Source organism: Podarcis muralis, chromosome 7 (assembly GCF_964188315.1).
Source record: "Podarcis muralis chromosome 7, rPodMur119.hap1.1, whole genome shotgun sequence".
NCBI lineage: Eukaryota > Metazoa > Chordata > Lepidosauria > Squamata > Lacertidae > Podarcis > Podarcis muralis.
The window spans coordinates 42,428,006-42,439,812 of NC_135661.1; the positions used below are offsets into that span (position 1 = coordinate 42,428,006).

At 47.2% G+C, this 11,807-nt stretch overlaps 1 protein-coding gene across 1 annotated transcript; it reads left to right on the forward strand.

Moving 5' to 3' along the window:
• The first annotated feature begins 47 nt into the window (after positions 1-47).
• MVD (mevalonate diphosphate decarboxylase) lies at positions 48-10,395 on the forward strand. The gene is made up of 10 exons (XM_028739966.2): positions 48-401; positions 1,885-1,955; positions 2,927-3,041; positions 4,467-4,628; positions 5,315-5,514; positions 5,662-5,736; positions 6,002-6,220; positions 7,381-7,496; positions 8,261-8,369; positions 9,055-10,395. Exons 1-10 carry the CDS (start codon positions 332-334, stop codon positions 9,133-9,135), a joined length of 1,218 nt encoding a protein of 405 aa, XP_028595799.2. The 5' UTR covers positions 48-331; the 3' UTR covers positions 9,136-10,395.
• Positions 10,396-11,807: the final 1,412 nt, after the last annotated feature.

Below are 11,807 nucleotides of genomic sequence, written 5' to 3' on the forward strand. Positions count from 1 at the left end.
TTGCAGCAGCTGGTGCTTCATTGGCCAATACCAGAGAAGGCAGCTGTGCAGGGCGTGGCATTCCTTTTTCTCCTTGCAGGCACATGTGGGAGTGTTGGAGGGAGGCTTGCAATCTTGGATCTGCTTTCCTGTCGCCCGTGTGGTCAGTGCCACTGGGTAGCTGGGGTAGAGAAAACAGCGCAAGCAAGCTAGGATTCGACTAAGCCGTTGGGTTGGCTCCTGGCATTTTTTTCAGGATCTGAAGTTGTGCCCCTTTCTTACTTGATCCACCCTTTGCCCCTCTCTCCTCCTCCTCAACTATAGCAGCGCCCCCTTCTCGTCTGTCATCACCATGGCTGAAGATAAACCCTTGTCCGTCGTGACCTGCACAGCCCCTGTTAACATCGCGGTGATAAAATACTGTGAGTACCTCATTTCATCTCCCATTTCACCTCCCATTTTTCTAGTGTTGTTGTTGCTGCTGTTGCAAACCTTAGCGGCTGCTCCTCGGATCTCAAGACTGGCTTTCAAATTTGTGAACCAGGAGCGTGGGGAGGAAGAAGAGTTAATAGGCCAGGGACGTAAAACCTGTGGCCCTCAGGATATTTGCTGGGCTCCCAACTCTCCTGATTCCTTCACCATTTACCACCCTGGCTGGGGCTGTTGGGAGTTGAGAGTCCAACAACATCTGGAGGGCAACAACATCTGGAGGGCTGCGGATTCCCAAACATTGTCATAGAGGAAAGTGTGTGTGTGTGTGTTCATTTTAAAGGCTGCAATCTTCTATATGTTTTTGCTCCAGCAAGCTCAACTTTTTCTTGTGCCTTTGGTGAAGTGTGAGTTTCCCTTCTCCCTTCTTAAAGTATCCCTAAAAATGCAAGAGTATCAGGAAATGGAACAACATTTTGCTGCATTGAAAGTTAGCTTTTAAAGGATTGATTCTAACACCGACAACTGGGAAACACTGGCCTGCAAGCGCTCCAGTTGGAGAACAGCCTTTACCAAAGGTGTCATGGGCTTTGAAGGCACTCAAACTCAGGACGCAAGGGAGAAATGTGCTAAGAGGAAGGCACGCTTGGCAAATCCACACCCTGATCAACTCCCACCCAGGAACCAATGTCCCCGCTGTGGAAGGATGTGTAGATCCAGAATTAGCCTCCATAGTTGCTTACGGACTCATTGTTAAAACCGTGTTTATGGAAGACAATCTTACTCGGCTGCGAGTGATCTCCAAAGAAGCAGCAGCATGTGCACTCGAAATGTGAGGGTTTGCTGGTATTCCATCAAAAGTAATTGAGGGTTCTGCATGATGTGTCATAATTTCCATTGTACTAAAGAAATTTTAAATTAAAAGTGGATCATCAAGGAAAGAGTGCATTCTGTATGCCAAATACTGACAGTGAAGGCATTTGGAAAAGCATCTTAGGCAGTTACTCCTGAGTTGTGAAATTCCATACCAAGTAAACAAAGATGAAGTGGATTAGAGCTATAAACACATTTTTCCAATGTGAAAAGTGAATTGCATTTAGAATATTGTAAATAAAACAACTAATTTTGTAAAATCCAGTTATAAATTTAAAAAATGATTGGCCTTGTCCCTTAGAAGACTGGTGGGTTACTCTATGCATACCCAAAAGAACTCAGGATTTGTTAGTTGGTAAATCTAGTTCTGTCAAGCCGAAAGCCAGGAGGAGGAGGAAGATTGCACCAGCAAATAATAGGTTTACCTTGCTGTTATAATGTAGTTCCATCTATTGACATGAGAAAGATCAGGTTGGACTAGTTCTGTCATCTCCCAAGGTTAATGATGCTATTGAGACACTGACCACCCAGGAAACTGACTGTAGAGTATGGTGAAGTGCTTCTGAGTTCACTCATTTTCAAACAATGTCCTCCTTTACCCAGGGGGGAAGCGTGATGAAGAGCTGATCTTGCCTATTAATTCTTCCCTCAGCGTCACCCTGCACCAAGATCAGGTTAGTACCAGATCGTCATAAATGTCCCTTTTTGTTTGCGAAACTGAGGGTTACAAGTGAGCGATTGTTAGTCACTAAACCATGATTAACCTTACTGAGGGCGATACAGTCACACAGAGAGAAATCAAACTCAGTGTAGATGCTCTTAAAAAAATCTGGATCTACTGGTGGTCTTGGAAGGGATGTCATGATTATGAAGCCAAACTTGCAAGTTAGGATTCTGTTTTTTTGAAAGAAGAATGGTAGCATCAGGAGGGTGGTAGAAACTAACTCTGTGATTTGGGGTAATGTTACCACCATGTAGATGCATAAACCTCTTAAGGTTTAGGAAAAACACAGGTTCCTTCCTTCCCAACAAGTGACATTGGTAGTTCTTTCTAGCCTGGAATCTGCAGCTAACATTTTATTTCCCTCTTAACCTGCCTAGGTATTGGGGTCATGCAGAGGCTCTTCTCCAAAGAGGTGAAGCATGTGGTGGTCAGATGAGGGGATGGGGGAATTTGAGACCAATGCCTTGTGTATGAAAACACAAGGTGTCTGCCTGGTGTGTTTTTTAAAGTTATTTGATCAATGTTTTTACTACTTTTTAAGATTGTAAATATAGGTGTGGCCCCTCATCCTGCTGGCTATAGCATGTTGTGCCTAGCCTACTATGCTCAGTGGGGTTTACTGCCAGGTAAGCATGTATGCTTGGGGGCAATTTCCATTGGGCAAAGTGGAACCTACTTCTGAGCAAACGGGCATAGGACTGCAAGGTAGAGGTCTGCTTAGATGGCCCCAGGTGGTTGTTCATTTATGATGGGGGTGGCTAACCTGCAGCTCTACAGTGGATGTTGCACTCCAGCTCCCATCAGCCCCAGCCAGCATGGCTGATGGCCAAGGGTGGTGGGAAGTGGAGTCCAACGGGAGCTGGAGGGCGACAGGTTAACTGCTCATGGCTTGCGAGCTTCTAACTTGTGGTTCTGTTACAGCTGAAAACCACCACAACAGCTGCCACCAGCCGGGACTTCACTGAGGACCGCCTCTGGCTCAATGGGAAGGAGGCTGATATTGGTCAGCCACGCCTCCAGTCATGCCTGCGAGAGAGTGAGTAGAAGGCAGCACACAGAAGCATAGACCTCTTTTGTCAAATCTGGATTCTTAGGGTTGCATTTAATTTTAGTCATCACCACGATAGTGTCATTGAAATTAATAGTCATGGTTAACTTGGCTCCATTAATTGCAGTGGGTCCACTCTGAGTAATGGTTGGCTGAATACAACCTGTATATTCCACTTGGGGAGGGGTCGACCATGGAATAATTTTTTTCCCCTTGACTGTTTTCTGATGGAAGGTTGGGAGAACTGTGCTGTTGCTCTTTATCCTGAGGGCAGAAAAAGAAGTTGTGGATTTAGATTGAGGGAAGGAAGGCTTAGGCACATCTGTGTAGCAAATGCCAGGGAAATGGTTCAGGTCTGTTTTAAGTTATGTGATGCAGCTGCAAGAACTGACACCAGGCACGGAGTTTGAATTCATCTGAAATATCATTAAAAAGTTTTTATTCCCTAAAAACCGTTGCAGCTAAAAATGTTATTATTCTGTCCAGTGATCTTGGGGTTGCCAAGGCACGGTATTCTTTAGCCACCAAATATGTGGGCAAACAGGGATGTTTTCAAATTGGCTGCTGAAAGTAGATAATGATGGGGACAGGCACACCTCACTAGGGAGGGCATTGGCCAGCCTCTGCTGTTACCATGGTTCTGGGATCCACTGCAAAGCACACACAAAAATATACAATTATTCCTATTCAGTTTTATACAGGGCTCATATCTGGGACACTGGTGAGGTACAGCCACAAATTACAGGAGTACAGGAAGCTGTTTTACACTGAGTCAATTCCCTCCACACAGAAAATGAGCGTAGTATTATCTTATGGAGCATTTTCCCTCATGAGACCCCACCTACTGTCGGAAGTGAGCTTCCATAAGAACACAAAAAGAGCATGGCAGAAAAAGGTTAATCTAATCCAGCGTCCTGTTCTCTCTGTGTTCAACCAGATGCCCCCAGAAAGACCATAAGCAAGACAGGGTGCAACAGCACTCTCCCTGCTTGGTATTTCCACCAAGTGGCAGTTAATCCTATTATAAATAATAATAAGTTATATACCTCTTAAGGCCAAACTAGGATTTTAAGTGGTTTTATGAGTAAAAAAAGCCAATCATAAAACGTTAAAATGTAAACACCCATCAATTAAATACACAGCAGATCAGTCCGATTAAAGTGTGAGCATCCATAATTAAAATATGCAATAAAACTATCTCATTAAAACAGAACAGTAATTAAAGCAAGAGACTCTGATCTACATCAAGGGAATGCCTGCATGAACAGGGGCATCTGCAGAAGCCAGTGGGGTGCCAATGTAAATAGGGGCCTTTTGTGTGTCTGTCACATTTCCTTGACTGCGAGTATCTTCTGCCTGGCTTCCATCACGTTCTTTGCTATCCTCCATTTTCTCTCTCTCTCACTCCTCCAGTACGCCGTCTAGCGAGGAAGCGGCACAGCGGTAACGGTAACAGCGGAGACAGCAGCAGCCACTCTGCCCTTGGCCTTGCCTACAAGGTCCACATTGCCTCAGAAAACAACTTTCCCACAGCGGCTGGGCTGGCCTCTTCTGCAGCTGGGTTTGCCTGTCTGGGTGAGTGGGGGAAACTGATGGTAGCCCCTAGAGATCTGGTCTGCTCCCTCCAGATTATTTTGACTCTCTTGCTTCCCCTGTTCAAAATGGCATCTCTCGCTAGGAGCACGATGGGTATGTTGGCAGCCCCGCAGTCAGAGTGTCAGTCAGGCCTGAGAGGCCGGAGTTCAAATCCCCTTCATTCATGAAGCTCACCAGGAAACCTGGAGTCAATCTCACTCAGCCTAATCAACCTGGCGGGGTTGTTGTGAGGAAGGGGGAAATGGGGGTGAAAACCATGTAGATTTCTGTGGGAGAGCTGGGTGAGAGCCAAGAGGCTGAGAAGAAATGGCTGTGTTGAGGGTATTATCAAGGTCTTAAGGGATAACAGGTCTCTCATGGGAGGAGCCAGTGTGGTGCAGTGGTTAGAGTGTCGAACTAGGACCTTGGGAGACCAGGGTTCAAATCCTCACACGGCCATGACGCTCACTGGGTGACTTTGGGCCTACCACGGCCTCTCAGCCTAACCTGCCTCACAGGGTTGTTGTGAGGGTAAAATGGAGAGAGGGAGAACAGTGTATGCCTCCTTGGAGAAAAAGCTTAGATGTCATAAACATCATGACAGAGGCATTCCTTAGTAGAAGGATATAAATGCAATAAATAAATAAATAAACAACTCCTCTCTCTTTTTCTCTCTGCTGCTGCAGTCTACGCGTTGGCCAAGCTCTATGGTGTGGAGGGTGAGCTCTCTGAAGTGGCTCGGCAAGGCTCCGGAAGTGCCTGCCGAAGTATGTTTGGGGGCTTCGTGCAGTGGGTCATGGGGCAAAACGCCGATGGCAAGGACAGCATCGCCCAGCAGGTGGCGCCGGAGACGCACTGGCCAGAGCTGAGGGTGTTGATCCTGGTGGTGAGTGAGGGCATTGGCGGGTGCCAGGAAAACACTGCAGGGTTGTTGTAAACTGGCAGGCCCTGGTTTTTCAGGTAATGAGTGGGCTGAAGGACTGTTTTTGCCAGAGCCTGAACGGCTGCTGTTCTCTGTGCCCCTTCCTGGCAGGTGAGCGCGGAGAAGAAGCAGGTGGCCAGCACGGCAGGCATGCAGACCAGCGTGAAGACCAGCCTCCTGCTGAAGGTAAGAGAACGTGCTGCCTCCTGCTGGCTGCAGAAACACACAAAGAGCCCTGCTGGATCAGGCCCACCGAGTCCAGCACCCTGTTCTCACAGTGGCCAACCTGATTCCTTTGGGGAAACACTCAATCTTGATTTGAGCGCCAGAGCCCTCTCCCTTCCTGCGGTTTCCAGCAACTTTCCAGAAGCATTGCTGCCTCCAGCTGTGGAGTAGCCATGGTAAATAAATACTAAACCGCAAAAGCCATCTCTTCCCTCTCCTCTTCCAGCACCGTGCTGAGGCTCTGGTTCCAGAGCGCATGTCCCAAATGACCCAGCATATCCAGCAGCGGGACTTCGAGGCCTTTGGGGAGCTGACCATGAAGGACAGCAACCAGTTCCACGCGACCTGCCTGGACACTTTCCCCCCCATCTTCTACCTCAATGACATCTCCAAGCAAGTGGTGGCCCTGGTGCACCGCTACAACGCCCATTGCGGCAAGACCAAGGTGTGGCCGGTGGGGAAGAGAGATGCAGTGCTCATGGGAGGGGGGGCAGGGGCACCCTGGGGCTTCGGAAAGGGAGGCACCTGGGTCAAATTGACAAGGACCATCTACGTTTGGAAACATTGCAATGAGAGGATCAAAGGTCCTGCAGCCTTTCAAGTCCTGAGACTCAAGGGTGATAGCTGTTGGCCCATGCAGACTAGGATAATAATAATAATAATAATAATAATAATAATAATAATAATAATAATAATAATAATAATAATAATAAAATAAAATTTATTATTTATACCCCGCCCACTCTGCGCTCCTTCCAACAAAAATCCTCAGCTGGCTTGGAAGAGTCAGGGGCCAATGATCCCTAGAACCCAGGGATGTAGTCAAAACAAGGCAGGGTCAAAATGTATGGGTACTTGGGCACCTCCCAAATTCTTTTTCATTAGTATTCTTTCTTTTAGGGCTAAACGTAGTTTAAGGAGTAGGTGGCACACCCTCCTAGTTTCTTTGAACGTCCTTGGGAGTTCGTTTGAAGCTCCGTAATGTCATATGTTTTGCTGATGGGTTTGATAAAACCATTACAGATGTTTTAAAAATAACATTAGCACTGGAAATCATGGAAGAGCAGCTAGGGCTTTGCCCCTTCTGATGCAGATTTCCCCACACAAAAAGACTGCTTTACTAAATTCACCCTCGGGCTGCCTAAGGTGTAATCTAAGCTTTTAGAACAAGGTCTGCAAGGAGGTTCCCTAAATTCTCCCTTCGCTTCACAGGACTTCCCTTAAACGATAAGCCAGGCTTTTTCTGGATCAGGAATGCAGGCACACACACCTACCCTGAGAGCCAGTGTGGTGTAGTGGTTAAGAGCAGTAGACTTGTAATCTGGTGAACCGGGTTCACGTCCTTGCTCCTCCACATGCAGCTGCTGGGTGACCTTGGGCCAGTCACACTTCTCTGAAGTGTCTCAGCCCCACTCACCTCACAGAGTGTTTGTTGTGAGGGAGGAGGGGAAAGGAGAATGTTAGCTGCTTTGAGACTCCTCTGGGTAGTGATAAAGTGGGATATCAAATCCAGACTCTACCCTGCTCCTCCCCATCACACACAGAGGGATAGTTGCCCTTTAAAGTAAAACAGGTGCTTTGCTGACATCTGGGCTTGATTTACAGGTGGCTTATACATTTGACGCTGGCCCAAACGCAGTTCTCTTCATGCTGGATGACACGGTGGATGAGTTTGTGGAAGTGGTGAAGCGCAGCTTTCCTCCGGAGAATAATGGAGGCCAGTACGTGAGCCCAGTCACTTCCTTGCCCCTTACTGTGTCACCCCTGTAATCGGAGGCAGGGGTGCCATGACAGCCAACACCCAAAGAAGGAGGCAAGCCTCCAGTGCTTGCTCACAAAAATGATATTGTCTGTTTACAAATGTACTCTGGTTCTGAAAATCTATTATAATTATTATTATTTTATTATTAAAATTTGTATACCACCCTATACCTGCAGATCTCAGGGTGGTGCACTACATAAAACCACAGTATAAAAACACAGAATACATAATAAAAACAAGAACAACCCAATAACACCCCCCTTATGCCTAATGTTAAATAGGGAAGCGTTTAGTTGTCTGGTGTTTTTTTTTGAAGAGCCTACCTTATGTGGCAGGTGAGTGATGACCCTTGTTGTTGGAGAGCTCTCCTGTTTTAGGTGTCATAGCAGTAAAATATTGAAGTGTGTGTTTTTAGTTATTTAGCATAAGGGGGTGAACCTGTGGTCTGCTGGCCAGAAGTGGCTCATCATCCCCTAGGAACATCAGTGGCAGCTTTTCTTCCTCTTGTGTCCAACCCATGGGCAGAATAGAAAGCCATTAATAAACAGAACACAATTTTTTAAAAGCAGACTTTTGATGCCCACTGCCTTGGTGCTTTCTGTGCATGTCTGAAATCTGTGTTGCCCTCCTCCACCCCGTGCCTCCCAAATCCTCTTTTTCTTGCCGGGGTCAGGACAGCCTCAAGCCCTAACCCTGCTGTCTCCACTTCACCCCTCTGCCCAGGTTCCTGAAAGGTCTGCCTGTGGTGTCAGCAACACCCTCTGAGGAGCTGCTGTCGGCTGTGGTGAGGGATCCCATGCCAGGAGCGATCCAGTATATGCTGCTCACCAAGGTATGGCTGGATAAGGGTGGCCTCCTTTCAATGCCCCAGGCACCATGGACGTGGCCTGACTTGGCTCATAATGCAGCAATGCAAGCTGTTCCTAATCTGTCCCTGGAAGTCTTGTGTCTTTGCTACCGCTATAACTCCTGTCTCAGAGCTCCCTTTGCCCAGTGTGTAGCCACAAGTGCCATCTTTTAAAGCTGGTGCCATCTTTTAAAGGCTGGGTACCTCTCTACAAGGTTAATTTATGGGGAGGAGGGAGTTCCAGAAATAATAAAGTGCTTCTGGTCTCACTGACGCAGCCACCCCACTGGAAATCAATCTTTATTTTTAACTATGTGAGCTCTGCTATTTGCTGTGTTCTCAAACCAGAAGTACCCCACTCCCTATTAAAAACAACCGTTTCCTTGTCGTTGTTTCTCTTCCTTAAACACATGTGGGCTGGGCTGTTAGCTACTCTCTTTTCCCCCAGGGTGGGGCAGAGAAGGAAAAGGAAGTCTTAACAAATATTGCCCAGCGGTGAATGTCTTGTTTTGGGCAAGGTGCTTCAGGCAGGCTTGGAGGAAATGGATTTACCTGGACCCACATTCACACTACATTTAAAGCACTATGATTCCACTTTAAACAATGTGTGGTTCTTGCCTCCTAATCTCTTTCCCCTCTTTCATCCCTTATGTTTTTGTTTTCCTTCCAGCCGGGGCCAGGACCAGCACTGGTGGAAGATGCAAGCTGTCATCTCCTGGGGGCAGACGGGTTGCCCCGAAGCAGCAGCTGAGCTGGGTCCCATTTCTGGGGCTGCTCCACTCCCCACTCAGGGCCAAGTGACTGGGCAGGAGGACTGTGGAAACATTTGGGCAGGAAGCACTGCCTGAAGACCAGTGGCATTTGTTAGTTGGGGAATGGGAAGAGGCTGTGTCTTTATGGGAAATACGAAATTGATGACTATCTGGCGGTTATTTGCATAGGATACTTTGTCTTGCCATTCTTTCAGCGGTGGCGGTGGTGTTGTCCGTTGTATTATTTCAGGGACTCCTGCAAGCCAAAATCCTCACAGGAAGGGCAGCACAAGCTTCCTCTTTTCTCCCTGCCCCACAAGCCTTTTTCTGACCTCTTGGGGCTAGAGCTTCTTCCCCTGTAGCTCAGGACTAGGCAGAAGGTCGATTGCGGTAGCTCATTGGCCAGTTTCTATTGCACTTCCTAATGCCTGTGGGCACCTGGGATTCTTGCAGAGAATGTTAGACTCTTGCAGGCCTCAGTCTCTGATCCAGCAAGTACACATCACGATCAATGAACAAAGATGAGTGATGCCTTAACCGCTAAGAGTTTCTGAGGAACTGGAAATGTTAAAGCACAGCTGTGGGCTGTAGAAATTCTAGTAAACGTTAGACCTTCTTTTGCTAGTCTGTTCTATTACAGCTAAGGTTAACTTATGCCAGGGGTTGCCAATGGGGTGCTAGGGGCTAGATTCTTTCCCTTGCACCCACAAAGCCTCTACGCTCCCATTCACTACCTGCTTGCTTATGAGTCTGTGGTGGGTGGTTACCTTTTTCTCTCTTGAAAAAAGTACATAAAACTGAAGGAGGAAGTCAGAAGAGTGACAACCTTTCTCACTTCCTCTTTCAGCTCCATTGCTTTTCTAGGCTCCAATTATAATTCTACTGACTCTTAACCTGGGTCACTTGAAAAAGTGGCGTGTGCCCACAAGCACTCTTTCTCTCACAGGGCGAGGTGGGAAGTGCCTAGAGGGGATGGCACCCACCCAAGCTGCTAAAAAAGTGGGGGCTTGCTTTTTTAGAAAATACAATTGTGGGGAGAGGTGTTAATGGTTGCCTTGCATTCAGGTAAGCCAAAGTATATCCCCCTCAGCATATTTTGCCTCTCTTTGTTTTCTTTCCAATCCTGTGGGCTGGTTTTATATTGCTGTCTTTTATACAAGATCCCATTTGGGTTTCCCCCACAAATGTTTTACTTTCATTGCTACAGAATGTCATTTTTAACTTGTGGTTTTAAAGATAAATGAAAGTGATCTTCTGAACTGTGCACGCCATCTTTCTCTCTCACATCTTCTCTGTATGTACCAATTAGCCGTTCGTTGTCTGTTGCCATCTTCCCCAAACTATTGGCTGAGCTGCTTCATGTTCTAACTGTGCTGAGTGAAGCTGTTGGCTATAGAATACTGGCAAACAGTGCAACTTCAGCAAGGGGAATTAAAGGTGAATTGAGCGAGGTGAAATCCATGTGAACTGGGCTCAGAAGGTCTATGCAGTCCTCGCAGGACAGTGATAGTAGGGCACAAGTTGCAGGCCCAGGGGTGGGTGGGTTGTAGGGTGAGATGGTGGAGGCGGAATTGGGATTGACTGAGTTTACTTGTATGCCGCTTTTCCACAATTAGCTGTGCTCAAAGCGGCTAACAGCAAACATTACACAACAAAAGACGGAGCACTGGAAATACAAATGTGCAAAATACAGAACATGTCAGCAAATTGAAAAATGGCCAAAGATAATCAAACACAGAATAAAGACAATAGTACATAAATACAAGGCAAAACAAGAGTTAACTGACTAAAGTTTCTGGAGCTGGTCATGCTGCACTCCAAGGGTGTGGCTTAAATATAGTTCAGAGGAGACTTTCACCAGGCTAGATGACATATAGCTGGCTCCCACCTCTCTCCTCCACAGGAGCTTGACAGCAGCAAAAGGCAAATGTAGGGGAGGGCAGTGATAGCAGGTCTCTCTCCCCACCTCTTGGAAGTACCATCTGCTGGTGCAGGTCTTACAGCACTTAGGAGAGGAGCGAACGAGACAAAGAAGGAAGAAGCAGACAAAAGGAATTGGAACCATTGCCACACATGGAGTAGGGGAGGAGAGAGGCATGTTGTATGGGAAGGAGTGAAGACGCCATGCAGACTTTGGGGCGACTGGAGAGCGTTCGGTTTTTCAGATGTGGCCTTGAACGAGCCAGGCAAATTTTGGGCTGCAGATCCCCTGCTGCCTCGCTGGATCTCTTGAACTAGTGCGGTTGCTCTACAACAACACACGTGAAGCTGGTTTTTACTGCACCCGGGCCACTGGTCCATCTAGCTCAGTCTTGTCGACACTGGCAGCAGCTCTGCAGAGCTTCAGATAGCACATTCCCAACCCTACCTGGAGATTCTGCTGACTGAACCTGGGACCTCCTGCAAGCAGAGCAGATTCTCTATCACAAAGCTATGGCCCTTCCGCCTTCAGTGTCCCACAATTCACCCTCCTATTTGGATACTGCATTTGGAGGTGAATGCTGATCTTGGTCAATCCAGTTCCTGGCAGTTGAGAGGAAGTCTCTTTTCCCCTCTGCTTACAGTTAGCAGCAGAAAGTCTCCTCCTTCCCCAAGAGCCATTGCACAAAATTCATTTCTTGTCTGATTCCCGTTTATACCTGCCAATTTTGAAGCACAGCTTATGTTCTCT

Bases quoted from the DNA above. Each gene is read 5' to 3' on its own strand.
- MVD (XM_028739966.2), top strand. From the start codon at position 332: ATGGCTGAAGATAAACCCTTGTCCGTCGTGACCTGCACAGCCCCTGTT. The intron at 5,515-5,661 runs GTGAGTGAGGGC...CCTTCCTGGCAG, and splicing joins TGAGGGTGTTGATCCTGGTG to GTGAGCGCGGAGAAGAAGCA. The intron at 7,497-8,260 runs GTACGTGAGCCC...CCCTCTGCCCAG, and splicing joins CCGGAGAATAATGGAGGCCA to GTTCCTGAAAGGTCTGCCTG.